This window comes from Propithecus coquereli, unplaced genomic scaffold (genome assembly GCF_000956105.1).
Source record: "Propithecus coquereli isolate 6110/MARCELLA unplaced genomic scaffold, Pcoq_1.0 Scaffold377, whole genome shotgun sequence".
In the NCBI taxonomy this organism is placed as follows: domain Eukaryota; kingdom Metazoa; phylum Chordata; class Mammalia; order Primates; family Indriidae; genus Propithecus; species Propithecus coquereli.
The window spans coordinates 355,064-371,614 of record NW_012149474.1 but is presented as its reverse complement, the minus strand read 5'-3'; the positions used below and the strand labels follow the sequence as shown (position 1 = coordinate 371,614).

The following is a 16,551-nucleotide window of genomic DNA, read 5'->3' as shown; positions in this document are numbered from 1 at the left end:
AGGTCGTGTGTACAGATGTGTGGGGCATTGCCAGGTGTGTGTACTTAGGTCTGTGGGAGAGCGTGCACAGGTGTGTATGTACAGGCGTGTGCGACCTTGTGCCAGGTGTGCGTGGGTGTACGCATCAGCCTGAGTGGACATGGGTGTGGGAGTGGCGCCCAGGTGGGTGACAGGCCTGTGCCCATACGTGTGCTATGGCAACGGGGATCCCCCATTACCGCCATCCTGCCTGCGGCGCTCTGGGGGGCACGGGCTCACGCAGTGTGCGTGGCCCCCTGAGAGGCAGCATCAGCTGTAGGGGTGGGCGGGGGGCTAAGGGGAGCCGCAGCCGCTCCGCCCGGCCTCCTCCAGGGCTGCCCAGTGTCAGGACGGCACGTGCCCGGCAGGACAGCAGTGGCCTCCCACCCTGTGAGCTGCGCCCAGTCGGGGGCGGGGGGAGAAGGGGCCACGTAGCCGGCAGCGCTCCCAGCCTCCTGCTCGCACCTGCACCCAGCCCTGCCCCCGCCGCACAGGTGGGCCGGCTGCTTCCCTGCTTCCCGCCTCGGGTCCTGCCTGGAGCCGGGCCACCAGGGGCCACCGCTTCCTGCCTTGCCTCTTCCTCCTAACCCAGGCCCCTGCCCTGCCTGGAACCCCCTCCTGACTTCCCTCCTCCCCAGACCCGCATCTCCTCCTGAGGAGCGGGCAGGGCGATGGCCTGGTCTGGGACGCAGCCCCCCTGCCGCCCACCCCTCCTCTGCCCTCCCCTCTGCTCTGTCCGCCGCACCCCTCCGTCGCCTCCTAATGCGGGCTCTGTCTCCTCCGTACTAACTCCCTGTTTCTCTTTCCTTGTAGCTAGAGCACATTCAGAAACACATATGGTATATGTAAGTAGCTTTTCACCCACTAATCGCCTGCTTTGCCTGTCGCTGTGGCCTGGAGGCCCTGCTAGGGACGGCGGGGGGAGGGCGCCGCCAGCGCAGGCCCTGCCCCCGCCTCGGCCGCCCTGGCGCGGGTGCGGGGTGCGGGCAGGACGCAGGAGGCCCGCAGGGCCGGTGCAGGGCGAGCGCAGGACTGGGGCCAGGTGTGCCAGGTGCGGGCAGGCCTCCCACCCTCCTGGCCGCCTGGGGGGAGGAGCCTCGGGCCCACCGCAGGTGAGTGACGCGGCCCGGCCTGTGTCCACAGAGGGGGCAAGAACGAGCCGGAGCCGGAGCAGCCCGCGCCCCGCAAGGTGCAGATCCGCTCGCTGCCCAGCCTGGAGGACATCGACCCGGACGTGCTGGACAGCATGCACTCGCTGGGCTGCTTCCGCGACCGCAACAAGCTGCTGCAGGACCTGCTGTCGGAGGAGTGCGTGGGCCGAGGCCGGGCGGGCGTGGGCGGCGCGCGCGGGAGGGCGCACGTGCCAGCGCCTCGCATGTCGCCCCGCAGGGAGAACCAGGAGAAGATGATCTACTTCCTCCTCCTGGACCGGAAAGAAAGGTACCCCAGCCAGGAGGACGAGGACCTGCCCCCGCGGAACGAGATAGGTACGCCCGGGAGCCCCGCCCCGCGCCGCGCGGGCCCGCGCCCCGGCTGAGCCCCGTCTGTGCGCAGACCCTCCGCGGAAGCGCGTGGACTCCCCGATGCTGAACCGGCACGGCAAGCGGCGGCCCGAGCGCAAGTCCATGGAGGTGCTCAGCGTGACGGACGGCGGCTCCCCGGTGCCCGCGCGCCGGGCCATCGAGATGGCCCAGCACAGCCAGAGGTGCGTGCGCCCCGCGCTTGCCTCCCTGGGCCCCGCCGGGGCAGCGTCGCCGCCTGGGATGTGGGCCGGGCCCTGCGCGGGGGCGTGGGGGAGGGGCGGGGCTGAGTTGCGCGCGGCTGGGCTGAACTGGGTTGGGCCGGGCTGAGCTGAACTGGGTGTGGCAGGGCGGGGCTGGGTTGGGTTGAGCTGGGTGCAGCTGGGCTGGCGAGGGCTGGGCTGGACCCGGCCAGGCTGGGCTGAACTGGGCTCAGGTGGGCTGTGTTGAGCTGGATGGAGCTGGGCGGGGCGGGGCTGGGCGGAGCGGAGCTGGGCGGGGCGGGGCTGAGCTGGGCGGGGCTGAGCTGGGCGGGGCTGAGCTGGGCGGAGCTGAGCTGGGCGGGGCGGGGCGGAGCTGAGCTGGGCGGGGCGGAGCTGAGCTTAGCTGGGCGGAGCTGAGCTGGGCGGGGCTGAGCTGAACTGGGCTGACCTGATTTGAGCTTTGCTTGGCTGAGCTGCAATGTGATCTAAAGCCACCACCCTGGGAGTCGGTCCCCACCTGATGGGCTCAGCTCTGGGTGGCCAATGGCGGTGTGTGGGGGCCAAGAAGTGGAATCTGGGGTTTGTGAGCAGGTCTGGGCTGCCCAACTTGTTCTCTGGACGGATGGAGGCTCCCAGGCTCTGCAGAACCTCCGCGGCCAGGGCAGCGTAGGGCTGGGCAGGGCTGGGCTGCACGGGGTTCTCAGCAGATCTCTAGCCGGTGCAGCCCCTCCAGGGCAAGCCTCCACCTTCCCCGTAGTCTGGGGCCAGCCTTGGGGCCTGTGGCCACCACCCATGTGTCCCAGTAGGCTTGGCCACCTTTGGGCAGCCCTCCCCCCGCTCCCAGAGCGGGGCTTGGGTGCCACAGCAGAGCAGGCATGCTCCTGAGGAATTTGCCAGGAACCGTGGGGAAACCCCAAGGCAGTTGGTGGGCCGTGAGGATAAACAGCTGTGTCTCCAACCCTGATCCTGGTGCTGGTGGCCCCAGCTCATAGCTTGCAGACCACAGTCCCCTGGTAGTCCCGGGTCCTCCCTGGGGTCCGGGCTGGCCCAGCCTCCAATGTGGGGTCCCTGCAGGACCTCCTTCCAGTTCTCCAGCCCGTCAGGGCCACTGCCCTGGGCTGCTGGCACACTTTGCCACCCTGGTCTCGCTCTGGCACCTTGCTTGTCCAGGGCACACGTTGCCCCAGCAGGACCCCTCCTGGTGGCCTGGGTGCCCGCTTCCTGGCTGCGTGGCTGCCTCTCTGTGGGCTCCCTGACCCCGCAGTGCAGGCCGAGGACTGAGTCCAAGACCCCCACCCGCTGCCTGGCCTCAGACGGGCACGGGAGGCCGTCTTCCGCGCTTCCTTCCTAATCTCCAGGCCCAGCTGCCTCGGTCCGGGGTGCTGGGCAGGTCCAGGTGTGGCCCATCCTGGAAGGCCATTTGTCCTGGCACGCCCAACCCGGTTCCACTTCTGGCTTGACACCTGTAGTCAGCAGGGACCCCAGCCGCTTGGCACTGGACCTCCCGGGGCCATTGGCTGGGGTGGAGGGGCAGTGGGGGCCGGGCACCCCCCACAGCCAGGCCAGGCCAGGCCACCTGCCCCGCAGGTAGCCCAGGGTGGGGTATGCTGTGGCCGCAGAGCTCCCTGCCCAACCTCCTCCCTTCCTGTCTGTGCACTGGCCTCAGACCTGCCTGGAGCTCTCGCCAGGTGTGGCCCGGGCCCGTGGCCTGTGTCCGAGTGGCCACGTCGGTAACTCTGTTTTCTTGCTTTGTTCCTGCTGTAGTAAAGCGGTGTTCAGTAAAAGCCTGGATATCGCTGAGGCCCACCCCCAATTCAGCAAAGAAGACAGGTACACACCCTGACCACGCGCCCCGCACCTCCCAGCCCTAGACGCTGTCCCTGCCTCGAGCGGGCAGACAGGCGGGTCTGGTGGCGGGGTTGGCTCGCAGATGCCCCGGGCAGTGGACCTGTCCGGCGAGCCAGGGGCAGAGCCTGGGTCAGGATCCCCAGGGGCCGACGGGGGGTGCTGGCGAGGCCGGCGGCCAGCCCACGTGCGGGCCCCACAGCCACAGCTGCTGCGGGCTACCGCTATGCCACACCTCCTTGCCAGGCCAACCCTCGTCCCACGTTCCCCTGCCCAAGGTCAGAGGAGCCTCTGCAAGGGCCGGCCTCCCAGGCGACAGCCCAGGCAGGCGGCGCTGCTCCTTGGGGCTGCCGCCTGCCCACCGGCCGTCGGGCCGGCCTGGTCCCTGCCGTGCACCTCCCTGCCCGGCTGCCCTCGGGGCTTGCACCGTCTTTCCTGTCTTGGCAGTGGTAGCTCAGAGTTCCCGGGGCCGCCTGGCCAGACGTGCCTCCCCACCCGGTCCTCCAGCTACTTCTTTTCTGCTTCTCTGATGCCCAGTGACAAGCTCCCAGCTGGTTTCCCCGCTCAGCTCCCGAAAGCTTTGGGCCCAGCCCTGGCCCTGGGGCCGTCCTGGCCCAGGCAGGCTCAGCCGGGTGTGGGGTCACCGCCGCCTCCAGCCCCTTGGCTGTCAGGTCGGGGGCCAGAAGGGTGTCACCGTGGAGCGCTCCAGGCTGCTGGCTAGCGGGGCAGGCCTGGGTGGTCTTTTACTCTCTCTGTCGTCTTCATTCCTGTGCTCCTTTGGTCTCTTCCCCTCTGTGTCCTTCCTCAAAGGGTGGCAGGTGCCACTGCCTGGGGCCAAGCGGGCAGGCGCCTGGTCTCTGGGGTCCGGTGGAGCTGCCAGCCCTGGCCCTGCCAGGGGGCAGCTGCGGGCCTGCGTCTCTGCTGGGTGCGCCGGGCCAGCGCCTCCCTCCCGCTGGGCCAGGCCAGGTCTCCCGCCAAGGGGGTGGTGGGGAGGAGGCCCCATCGGCCCTGCCTGTGCCTCAAGGCGCAGGCTCAGGCAGGCCGAGGGCTGGCCCCGGCGTCTCTCATGGGTAGCTGTGGGCGTGGAGGGCTGGCTAGGCCCAGCTGGTGGCCCACGTGGTGACAGCCCAGCTCGGAGGCTGGCCAGGCTTGGGTAGCAGGGCCCAGCGTAGGGCCTGGAGCAGCAGGGGCTGGAGCCGCAGGAAGTCCCGCCTTGTCCCCTCGTCCCTCTGCCTTGCCGAAGGCCCCAGTGCCGCCCCTGTGGTGTGCTGGGGAGGCCCGGGTCGGGCCCGCCGGGCTCTGGCGGACAGCCCCAGACACGCAGGCATCAGGGCCCCTCCCTCGGGGCAGGGCCTGGTGAGCTCCAGGCCTCTTGGAGGGGCCCTCGGGGAAAGCCAGCCTCGGCCCCCACCGAGTCCCGGCCCTGCGCTGTGTCCTAGGTCGCGATCCATCAGCGGCGCCTCCTCAGGCCTGTCCACGAGCCCACTCAGCAGCCCCCGGGTGAGTCCCCGCTGGTCCCAGGCCACGGGCTGCATCCCTCGTCTGTCCGAGTGTGCCAGGGTGGGGGGCAGGCTGCCGGGGCCCCGCCCGCGAAGCTGTCCCCACCCGTGTGCACAGGCGCGGGGCTTGGGCTGCTCTTGCTAACTGCACGTTCTTTGTTTTGTTTTCTTTTTGTTTTCTCGTCCGTCACTTGTTTTCCTTTTGGCAAACCCTCCCCCGCCACGCCTGCTGCCTCCCCTGTCGGCCGGTCTCGGTTCCCGCTCGAATGTCTCTCTGGTCCTCCGGGCGGGCGCCGTGTGTGCATGCGGGGCGGGCGGGGCGCGGGTTCTCACCCCCACCGCTTGCTGCCTGCATCTCCCGTAGCCTATTAGAAAGTTCATCCTGCCCCCCCCAGCCCCCGTGCCGGCCTCTCTGGCCTGCCCCCCGGCCACCTCCACGGAGCCCGAAGCCTGTCGGAGCACCTCGCGGGCCGGACACGTCCTCCCTCCGCAGGCCACCCCGAGGCCCGACCCCAAGACCCAGACCTTGCCGTGCAAGGGCAAGCTGACCGACAAGCCTCTGCAGGGCACCAAGTCCACCCCACTCCCAGCCGGCACCCAGGCGCGGGCTCCCGCCACCGGCCTGGGCCCCCAGCTGGCCCTGTGCCCGGGCCCCGCCCGGCTCCCGCCCACCGGGGCTGAACCAAACACCAAATCTGTCCCCACCATACAGGTGACCCCTCACCCCTCACCGAGGGGCAGTCCCCTCCCTACCCCCAAGGGGACGCCCGTCCACACGCCAAAGGAGAGCCCAGCCGGCACACCCAACCCCACGCCGCCATCCAGCCCCAGCGTCGGAGGGGTGCCCTGGAGGACGCGGCTCAACTCCATCAAGAACAGCTTCCTGGGTTCACCCCGTTTCCACCGACGGAAACTGCAAGGTGAGCCCCGCCCGGTAGTCGCCAGGGCCTGGCAGGGGGGAGGGGAGGAGGCTGTGGGGGAGGGGCTGCTGGTGGTACCAGACTCCGCAGGGTCGGCCGCCGTGGTGCACGCAGCGCCCAGGTCCCAGTCCGCCCCTCGGCCCTGGACAGCGCGTTCTACCAGGAGCCCCGGCAGCACCTCTGCGTGTTTGCCTGTCCCTGAGCCTGCCCGCCACGTGTGTCTCGGGCCAGGCCCACGTGCTGAGGAGCTGCCACCGTGTGGGCCCTGGGCCGCCTGCCCCCCACGCGCGGCCTGACCTGAGCACCCGAGGCTCCCGTGGCCCTGGGCCCTGCAGCCTCTTGGTTGGCCAGGAGCTGGGCGGACTCCCCAAGCCCTGGCTCAGTGCGGGGCGGCTGGGGTGGGGACGGCAAGGGGCGGGGTGCGGCGCACCCACCAAGCCTTCCTTCCCGCCCCTCCCTCGTGCAGTTCCGACGCCGGAGGAGATGTCCAACCTGACCCCGGAGTCGTCCCCAGAGTAAGTGGCTCCTGCTCAGCCTGATGCCTGGGCCCAGGCCACCGGGGGAGGGTATGGGGACCTCCTGGGCGCCTCCCCTCCACTTCCTGCCACAGGTGGGGCCTGTCTTGGGCCGAGTGTCCACAGCCCTGAGTGTGGCGGGGTCGGGGGAGGCAGCGGAGGGGCATAGCTCTGTTTGGAAGGCACAGCCTTGGGGAGTAAGGGGTGCACTGGGCAGAGCTCCCAGAGGCCTGGGCTCCCCAAGAGCAGAGATGGGGCTTATAGGGACAGTCAGGTCCCAAGGAAGAAACAGCCTAGGCCGGTCGTGGGACGGGGGCCTGGCGGGAACACGTGTGCGGCGCGGGGTGGCCTCGCCGGAGTCCAGGTGCAACGGAGCCGGGAGTGGGCACAGGGCAGGGTGGGCCAGGCAGGAGCCGTTCCGAGCCCTCCGCTCACCAATGTGCAAGACCCAGCAGACACGGAGGTGGCCCCGTGGCAGCTGCCTTCCCAGCTGTCTGGCCCTGGAGAGAACCCTCCCTGGCACCCAGGCTCTCCACGACAGCCTTTGTCACGGGGCAGTGTGTCGGTGGCTGGCAGCGCACATGCGTGAACACGCAGGGTGAGCCCGTGCAGGGCAGCCACAGAGAGCAGCAGCCAGGACAGGGCCGTGGGGGCCTCGAGCAGATGGCCTCGAGCAGATGACCTCGGAAACAGCCGTCGGGCGAGAGACCCTCCTCCTGCCTTTGGCCCTAAACAAGGTCGCTGTGGGAAACCCCCGCTCGGTGCTGAACTCGCCTGGAGCAGGTCTGCGGTCGGGCCCGGGACCCTGCCCGAGTCGGACCTCCTGGGCCAGCAGGGCCACCTTCCCGCTGGGTGCCCAGATGGGGCCGCTGTGCTTTGTGGCCCCGAGGTACCAGGTTCAGGGGACGCTTCTGTGCCCTGGTCAGGCCTGAAGTTGCCATTTCCACTAGAGTCAAGAGCTTTCGTGAACGTAATTGTATTTTTCAGAAAAGTTGGGGAAAAGCTCAGTAGCTTGGCACCTGCTCAGTGGCCTGCACCCGCCACCCCCCGCCCCGGTGTGCTCTGGGGCGCGGCCCCTCCTAGCGTCCGGCAGTTCACCTGCAACAGCCCTCCGGGCCGAGCACGCGCCACTGGGGCCTGGTGCCCCTGCCGCCGGCCCTGCGTCCGCCCGGGCTCTGCAGAGAAGCAGCGGCAGGCGCCTGCACCTGCGTCGGGCATTTATCCTCAGGGTCCGGCTCGCGGGGCTGGAAGCCGGGCGCCGGCTGATGTCCTCCCCAGTCCGGAACCGCAGGCCGGGGCTCAGGCAGCCCCCCGTTACTGTCTCGAGGAAAGTTCGTTCTTCTCTGGGAACCCTCGGTCTTGTGAGGCCTGCAGCTGGCTGGACGTGGCCGCCCACCGTGGAGGCGCCTGCTCCGTCTGATCCAGGCGTCCCCACCATGGACCCCGGAGTCGACAGCACAGGCCCCCCCCCGCCGGGCCTCTCTCAGACACGGGACCGTTTTTGCCAAATGCCACACCACCGGGTCCCAAAGAGCAAAGTCCGGTTTTTATCGGTTTCCTTCATTGTCTTCGCCAAGGGAGGAGCATGCAGAGCCCAGATGTGGTTTCCGGAACTGCCTGGCCACCCCGCACGCGGCCATCAAACGTCCCTCGAGCACCGCCTGGACTCCAGGCCTTGGCGTGGGTCTGGGGCGAGACCGGGGCAGGTGCCGGCTGGAGCGCGGCAGGATGTCAGGAAGGCAAAGATGGCCGAGCGCCAGCATGGCCCCCGACGCCGATGCTGCTGTGCAGCCCCTCCTCTGGGTCTTGCCTCTTTGCGGCCCTGCCCCCCCTCGTCTGATTGGTGGAGCCTGGGTCACATGTCCGTGCTGTAGCTGCAAGGGAGGCGGTGGAAAGCCTGCCCGGCTGTATAGTCAGCTGCTGCCACATGACAAACCGTCCAGAGCTCGGCGGCTTGAACGGCGCATACTTGCCGTCCCACAGCTTCCGCGGCTCCATGGGGCGCTGCGCTCTACGGCACACGGGGCTGCAGGCAGCATGTCACTGGGCCGTGCCTCTCGAGGCTGGACGGGACCCACCTCCAAGCTGCCGTGGCTGCGGCTGGGATTCGGGTCCTCGCAGGCTGCTGGGCAGAGGCCTCCGTGTCACACCGCTGGGGAGCGGCCGTGCGGCCTCACCGGGCAGGGGCGTCCCTCACGTTCCCAGGTTGTCCTGGCGGGAAGCGAGTCGCAGGTCTCGCCCTGTGGGAGGGGGCTCCAGGACGCCGGTGCCCCCAGACGTAGGAGCGGGTGGCCGGCTGGAGGGAAGGCTCACGGAGAGCGAGGTGCAGGCAGGGCTGGGGTGGCGCGGCGGCTGTGTGTGCCAGCGCCTGCCCGCATGGACGCTGAGGCTGGCTCCCTGGGAGGGACGCCACGGTCGGGCGAGTCCCACAGGCAGGTTTGCAGCACTGCACCAGCCGCGGATGGGGGCGGCCCCTCACGGCAGCCTCTGGGAGCTGAGGGCCAGGTGGCCATGGCGAGCTCTGGGTAGGCCCTTCCCCCGCAGCCCTGGAGGTCTGTTCTAGAGTGGGGACTGGCCACGCCAGGCCAGAGCAAAAGGGACACGGGCAGCCACCCATCTCAGGACAGGAATGTGCCCCCAGGCAGCTGAGGATGCTCCTCAGAGTGGGAGGGGCACGCAGGGCCTGCTTCATGCCATCAGCGCCTGCTCTTGTGCGGCCCCCCAGCTCCCCCAGCACCAGTGGGGGCCCCTGTGCCCGGACGCTGCAGGACTGTGCAGAGCTGACGGTCCCAGACTCGGCCACTTGGGCAGAGCAGCAGGGTCAGGGCACCCCACTCCCACGCCCCTTCCAGCTGGGCTTCCAGCTCTGGGGACTGGTCAGGGCCCTGGGACCTGCTTAAGAGGCAAGATCAGGGTTGGGGCCTGGGGTTTGGGTTTGGGGTTTGGGCTTAAGGTGTTTGAGTCAGGGCCAGGGCTTCTGCTAGGGCAAGGGGTCTGGGTTAGTGCGTTTGGGTTTGAGTCAGGGCATTAGGTTTAGAGTGGTTAAGGCTTTTGGGGTAGGGTTAGGGCACTTGGAGCGGGTTTGGGGTGTTTAGGGTAGGAGGAAGGCATTTGGGGTGTTTGGGGTAGGGTCAGGGCACTTGGAGTGGGTTTGGGGTGTCTGGGGCAGGGTCAGGGCGCTGGCCGTCAGGGTTAGGGCATGGGTCAGTGGTAACGCGTCTGGGGTGGACCAGGCACCACACCCTGCTCACGGCAGCCTCGGTCCCCCGCCCAGGCTGGCCAAGAAGTCCTGGTTCGGCAACTTCATCAACCTGGAGAAGGAGGAGCAGATCTTCGTGGTCATCAAGGACAAGCCGCTGAGCTCCATCAAGGCCGACATCGTGCACGCCTTCCTGTCGGTGAGCCCCACGGCCAGCCCCGCGCAGGCCTCGGAGGGGTGACACACAGGCTGCCACACAGCCCTGGGGGAGGGGCGATGGCAAAGGCACGGCTGTGACCCCCAGGAGCCCTGCGGCGTCTGCTGCCCCTAGGTGGACACCCTGGCCCTGGGTCTCTGTCTCCTTGTCCCGTCTTCACCACCAAGCTGCGCTGGCCTCGCCCTGCCCGCGAGCCAGTGGCCGTCCACGTCCCGGGTGGGCTTCGTCTGGCTTTGCTGGGATCTTCGGTTACGAGGAGCAGAAGGGATGCGGGGACCCCATGCTGGGCTGCGTTGCTGAAGCCCCCAGCCCAGCCCCCCAGGGCTGCCATGTGCTGGTGCCTGGCTGGAGGGAGTCACCCGGCCCCAGGATAGGCCCCCGCGGGTGGCAGGCTGCTGCGCACTCGGCAAGAGCAGGCCGTGACTCCCGTGGCAGCTTCTCCAGCACGGGGCTGGCCACGCTCCACTGGACATTGGTCCCCTGGGGTGCCCCGGCGTCCCTGTGGATCCGCACACAGCAGGCAACCCCAGCTCCTGTGTGCGTGGGCAGGAGGGTGCTGTCCCCACATGGCAGGAAGCCGGGGATCCCGGCCCCTCGCGTCTCTCCTGCCTCAGTGGCGGCCCCCCAAGCCCCTTGGTGCAGGGTCACCTTGCCCTTCTCCCGCCTCCGAGCTCTCTGGAGAATCCCTACCGTCTCCCCTTCGGCCCTCCTCGCGTTCTGTCTGCCGGGGAGACCCCCAGCCTGGTGGCTCTGCGCGTCCTCCTGGGTGGTGGCGGCTCTGGAGGGTCGGGCTGGGTGCGCTCCCTGCGTCTCCAGCCGCGCTGCGCCAGCTCACAGGGCCGTGAGGCGGCCTCGCTTACTCCGCCCCGCCGCCCTCTGCAGATCCCCAGCCTCGGCCACAGTGTCATCTCCCAGACCAGCTTCCGGGCTGAGTACAAGGCAACGGGCGGCCCGGCCGTGTTCCAGAAGCCCGTCAAGTTCCAGGTGGATATCACCTACACCGAGGGTGGGGAGGCCCAGAAGGAGAACGGCATCTACTCTGTCACCTTCACCCTGCTCTCAGGTGAGCCGGTGGCCCAGGGGCGGCCTCGGGCCCAGCCCTGCCTGGGGATGTAACTGTCTGTCTCCCCCAGGCCCGAGCCGCCGCTTCAAGAGGGTGGTGGAGACCATCCAGGCCCAGCTGCTGAGCACACATGACCAGCCGGCGGCCCAGCACCTGGCAGGTGAGGGGCTCAGCTCGTCTGGTGCTAGGGCTGTGCGGACGGGAGGCGTGATGGCCTGGGCGCAGCCCCGGCCCCGCGGCAGGACGCCCCCGCCCGAGCTGTGGCTGCACCGCTCAGGGAGCAGGGCCCTCCCCGCCTCTGCACACCAGGGACATAGGGCCCAGCCGCACCGCACTGAAAGGCGCCTCTTGTCCACTGTAGAACCTCCCCCGCCAGCGCCAGGACTAAGCTGGGGAGCTGGGCTTAAGGGCCAGAAGGTGGCCACCAGCTACGAGAGTAGCCTCTGACGCTGGCAGGTAAGGCGTCCGGCCTGCCGCCGGGGCGGGGAGGGGCTGCGGGCAGGTCCTGCGAAGGGCACCCGACGCCCACCTGGGTCCCAGGACAGGCAAGCCGGACACAGGGGCGGCCTGCCCAGGCCCTGCCACCTGGGCACCCCCACCACAGCACCTCCCAAGGGCCACGGGCTGCCCGCTGTGCTGTAGCCCCCAGCTCCCTGCGTTTCCTGACTGCCTGGAGCCCAGCCTCGACCGGCAGAGGGGCCTGAGGCCCAGCCAAGGCGGGGGAGGGACTGTCTGGGCCTAGAGCCCTGAGGGCCCGAGGGTCTGTGCCACCCAGCGTCTGGCAGGGAGGGCCCCCCTGGGCCCACGAGTGGCGGGCAGGGCGGAGGGCCGGGGCACCTGCATGGGTGTGCGTCTGAGTGGCGGCGCGGCAGCGCTGCGCAGGGTTGCTGCGAGTCACGCTAACCCTAACCTACACCCACCTCCACCGTGGCTGGGCCCTTAGTGGGCCCTTTGCCCAGCCTGTCTTCCCCATAGCCGGGTGGCCTGTTAGGGTCACCACCTGTGCTTCTGTGTGGGGTCCTGGAGGCCGGAGCTGGCCCCACCCGTCCACCCCACCATCCTCATCCCACCCTCATCCCATCATCTGTGGACGAACCCCCTGAACATTTACCACCCATGGGTGGGTGGAGGCTGAGCTCCCAACAGCCTTGGCCCTAACCCAGGCCCCAGGGGGCTGGTGCGGTGGGCAGGGCGCAGGGCAGGTTCCCGGGCAGCAGGGCGTGTGGGCCTTGTCCTACGCTGGAGGCTGCGCTGTCAGCCTGAAGCAGCCTCTGGCTCCTCGAGCTCTTGGGAAATAAGACCTCCATCTTAGGGAGGGAAACTAAGGCCAGAGAACGACAGGGATTGTTTAGAGACATAGGCAAAGATCCAGGCCTGGGTGTGCTGCGGGGTCCCCATACCTGCAGCGACCGCCGGGCTCCATGGTCTCTCTGCTCCCGGCCGGGTGGTAGGCTCAACCCCGAGCCCTGCGCCCCGAGGCATGGCTCTTTCCGTCAGCCTGTACCCCCTGCCCAGCCCCCGCACCACAGTAAGGGAGGCGGACGTGTCCTCCTGCGGGGCCCCCGTTCCAGCCCTGCCCAACTCTTGGGTGCCTACTCTGGGCCTTATCCGTCTCCCCTTGGACATGGGGAGCCCAGCCTGGGACCCCAGCCTGTCCCGCCGTCATCTCCCTCCCATGAGGGACGCTGTTGTCAGGCAAGCTCAGCTCTGAGCCCCTGCAGGAGGGGTGCCCCTCAGGCACTGCCCGTCCTCCAAGGGACCTGGTGGCCATCATGGTGGGGACCCCCAGTTGGTCCAGGGAGGGGAGGCTGAGGCCAAGAGCAGGCTGGGTGGACATGGGAGGGTGTTGAGGGAACAGCCCCCACCCCAGGGCCCTGGCCTCCTGCCAGCATCGAGGTCCCCAGGCCCAACAGAGGATGGGACAGGGCTAAGAAAAGGGGGTGCCCAGATGAGCCTAGTTGACTGGAAGCCACCAGCCCAGTGCTGCTGAGTGGCAGAGTGAGGGTGCAGGCGGCCAGGGGAGGTGGGCGGGGCTGGCAGACCTGGGGCAACCCCCACATCCAGTCTCCAGGCTCTGGCTGCCTGGGGACCCTCCGCTGTCCAGATGGCTCTGCCTCTTCCCGCCCCACTCTGAGCCCCACCTCATGCAGGCCCCACCCCTCCTCTGGGCCCGCCCCCTTCTAGCTCGATCCCTTTGGGGCCTGCTGGGCCGGGGCAGCATCCAGCCAGGTCGAGGAGCCGCCTTTTCACTCTCTCCCCTCTCTCCGTTCTGTGCTCCAGACACCACTAACTGTATGGAAATGATGACGGGGCGGCTTTCCAAATGTGGTAAGACTCCCCGCTCACCTGCACTCCGCCTGCCACGCCCACCGCTCGCGTGGCTCTGGCCACTGCCCCCGCCCAGGCCCTGCCACATCCCCAGTGGACGCCAACGCCCCGCAGCCTGGCCTTCCCGGCCCCAGCCAGGGTCCCGCCTGCAAGCTCTGGCCTGGGGTCAGGGTGGACTCCAGCCCTCCGTCCACCGGAGGGGTCGGGGCCGTCCGCACAGGCCCTCCCGGCCACGGCTGGTGCCAAGGGAAGGGCCCGTGGCTCTGGGCTCAGGTGGGGATCAGGGTTAGGAAGTGGAGTTGAGGTGCCCCTGGCGGCCCACCTGGGCAGTGCGCACAGCGCCCCAGAAGGGAGTGGTCGCCCCGTTTCTACCCATTCCTCTTGCCTCCGGGACTAGGGACCCGACTCTGGCTGCCTGCCCCCAGCCTGCCCTCCCACACCCTCCATGCCCGTCCACCCATCTGTCCATCTGTCTGTCTGCTGCTCAACTCCGTCCACGTGGCCAGGGGCCGGCTCCAGGCCTGGGGGGCTGTGGCAGGCACACCCTCCCATCTTCCGCGGGGTGCTGGCTCCAACCCCCCCACCCCAGGGCAGGCCGTGCGCAGGGCGCCAGCAGCTGCCCCCAGGGTGCTGCTTGGCCTCAGGCTCCTGGCATTCCCGCTGCCACCTCCGGGCCGGGGTCAGCCAGCCTGCACGGCCAGGAGGCCGGGAGGGCAGCAGTGGCCCCAGGCCTTCAGGGCCAGGCCCGGAGAGGGGGAAGGGGGCTCCCCACCTGCCCCGAGCCTCGGCTCTCCAGCGTGCTCTGGGCTCTGGCCGGGGGCGGAGGCACAGAGGTCCTGAGCTTCTGGCCTCACGGCCCCCGGCACCCCACCGGCCCCCTCCCTGCTTGCGCCTGCCTGTGCCTGCTCCGCGCCCATCTCAGCCCCATCTCGCTGGGTTTTCCTTTCTCTGTGGAGGCCCCTTCGTTCATTTGTTTGTTTGTTCTCTTTCTCTCTCCTTCCCTCCCTTCCTCTTTCCTTTCCTTTTCTCTTTTTTTGTCTCTGTTCTGTGTACCCAGGCAGCCCATTGAGTAACTTCTTTGACGTAATTAAACAACTTTTTTCAGACGAGAAGAACGGGCAGGCGGCCCAGGCCCCCAGCACGCCCGCCAAGCGGAGCACCCATGGCCCACTCGGTGACTCCGCGGCCGCTGGCCCTGGCCCTGGAGGGGACGCCGAGTACCCGGCGGGCAAGGACGTGGCCAAGATGGGGCCGCCCGCCGCCCGCCACGAGCAGCCTTAGACACACTAGCCCCTCCCACAGCACAGCACTGACAGCGGCCACCCACACCCGCTTCTGGACCTTGGTTCCGGAGCCAGGGAGGAAGGAAGGGCACGGCGGGCCGCGGCCTACGGGCTGGGCCACGCGCTCGCTCTTTCTCTCTCGCGGTCTCTGTCTCTGCCTGTCTCTGACAGCGTCACTTGTTTCCACTCTTGATACCAGGAATTATCCCGAAAAGCTAACATGTCACCTCCACGAGGCCGTCCTCTGTGCTCTGCGCCGGACGCTGGCTGACCGAAGGCAGCTGCGCGGACCTGCCCTCCCTCCGCTCCTCCTGCTGCCAGGCAGCGAGGCCCATCCACCGCCACGTCCTCAGCCCCGCGTGGCCGCAGGAGGCGGCCCCGGCTAAGAGGGGAAGCCGCCTCCAGGGCAGGGCCCGGGCCTGAAGCAGCAGGAACAGCCCCGCCCGGCCCGCTGCCCCGACGCCCCAGCTCCTGGTGCCGCCTCGTCTGCAGCCTCGCCGCCCCGCCGTCCCCTCGCACCCACGTCCTGCACCTCACCTGGGGGCCACGGGCGCGTGCGCGCCGCCGTTCCTATGGAAACGGAGATGCGGGTCCCGGCTGGGCCAAGGGCAGCGTCACGTGTCCGCTGTTTCACTTTGCCGAGTCTCCTCACGTCTCTGTTCAGGGAGGGCCGCCCCGCCATGCGTCTCCGGCAGGGAGGGGCCCGGCGCCCTCTGAGGACTTGAGGGGGCGCAGGGGCAGCGGTGGACGCAGCGCCAGCAAGCTACTGTAAACTTTAAAGAATTCCTGCAAGATATTTTTATAAACTTTTTTTCTCGGTTGTTTTTGGAAAGGGTGTGGGGGTGGGGGGCTGCTGGGCAGGGCCTTTGTGTTCCAGTTCCCGCTCTTGGTATTTCTACACACACACATATATATTTAAAGAACGGCGCGGGGAGCTCTGTCCGGGCTGTTTGTTGCCGTGGGGAAGCGGCTCCAGTTCCGTGGGGGCCGTCGCGCAGTGGACGGCGCTGCCCGGCCCCCGTCCAGACCCAGGCTGGGGCGGGCTCGTGTCCGTGAGTGAAGGGCAGGAGGCGCAGAGCCGGCCCCACACAGGACGGCAGGTGCACCGTGGGGCTTTTTTTATTAAAATGGAAAAAAGTTGAAAAAAAAAAAACAAACCAACAAAAGAGTGGGCGGCGTGACTGCGGCGTGTTCCTCCTGTACAGAGCGGGGTGAGGCCGCGGCCCGCTGCCCACGTCGGCTGCCCGCCGGGCAGGCCCACGCGCTCCGCCCCCATCTCCGCTCCCATCCACGTCCCCTTCTGTCGGGGCGGCCGGGCCCCTCCCGCTGGCCATGAGCCGCCCCTGGTGCAGCCGCAGGCGGGCGGCGCAGGCGCAGGGGTGATGCATGCCTTGCTGTGACCCGTCCTTCGCTTGGGTGTCCCCCGTGTATAGATTTTAACGCTTCTGTTAACATTAAACCACCCCAGCCGGGGTTTCTATACGTGAGACAAAACAAACACCTGTAACAGCAAAAGCCACACAGTGCGAGCGGGCAGGGCTCATCCACGGAGACGGAGGACACCGACAGCAATACCTCTCGCGAGCCTTCCTCTTTTGTACTTCGGACACGCGCGGACTCACGCGGCCGTCACGGAAATGGGCAGCCCCACCGAGTGTACTCCTGTCAGTAACTGTGAGCAACTTCGGTTCCGGAACAATAAATTCCTTCCGTAAAGACACCCGACGCCAGGTCTTCCTCCGGGCGGGGAGGGGGAAGGTCTGGGGCAGCTCGTGACGGGCCTGTCCCCGACGGGGCCCCTGGGCCCTGCCAGGTACAGCTGGTGTTGCCGCTGCCCAGCGGGCAGAACAGAGCCCTGTGCGGGGGCCACGCAGCCGGAGCCGTTGCCACTTGCGATGTGTCGGGACCTCATTTGGGGCAGGGGCTGGGAAGCAGCACCGT

At 68.6% G+C, this 16,551-nt stretch overlaps 1 protein-coding gene and 1 pseudogene across 1 annotated transcript in view; both read left to right on the top strand.

The window, feature by feature from the left end:
• The window catches only part of BRSK2 (BR serine/threonine kinase 2), a 20,707-nt gene extending 6,099 nt beyond the window's left edge, over window positions 1-14,608 (top strand). Inside the window, exons 8-19 of the mRNA XM_012651928.1 lie at window positions 832-863; window positions 1,162-1,326; window positions 1,408-1,505; window positions 1,573-1,723; window positions 5,026-5,086; window positions 5,798-6,005; window positions 6,472-6,520; window positions 9,795-9,918; window positions 10,819-10,999; window positions 11,070-11,159; window positions 13,280-13,327; window positions 14,433-14,608. Of these exons, the coding sequence (XP_012507382.1) occupies window positions 832-863; window positions 1,162-1,326; window positions 1,408-1,505; window positions 1,573-1,723; window positions 5,026-5,086; window positions 5,798-6,005; window positions 6,472-6,520; window positions 9,795-9,918; window positions 10,819-10,999; window positions 11,070-11,159; window positions 13,280-13,327; window positions 14,433-14,608 (1,383 nt within the window). The remainder of the gene's footprint in view (window positions 1-831; window positions 864-1,161; window positions 1,327-1,407; window positions 1,506-1,572; window positions 1,724-5,025; window positions 5,087-5,797; window positions 6,006-6,471; window positions 6,521-9,794; window positions 9,919-10,818; window positions 11,000-11,069; window positions 11,160-13,279; window positions 13,328-14,432) is intronic.
• Window positions 14,609-14,699: 91 nt separating this feature from the next.
• On the top strand, window positions 14,700-15,335 carry LOC105816495 (annotated as a pseudogene).
• The last annotated feature ends 1,216 nt before the right edge of the window (window positions 15,336-16,551 follow it).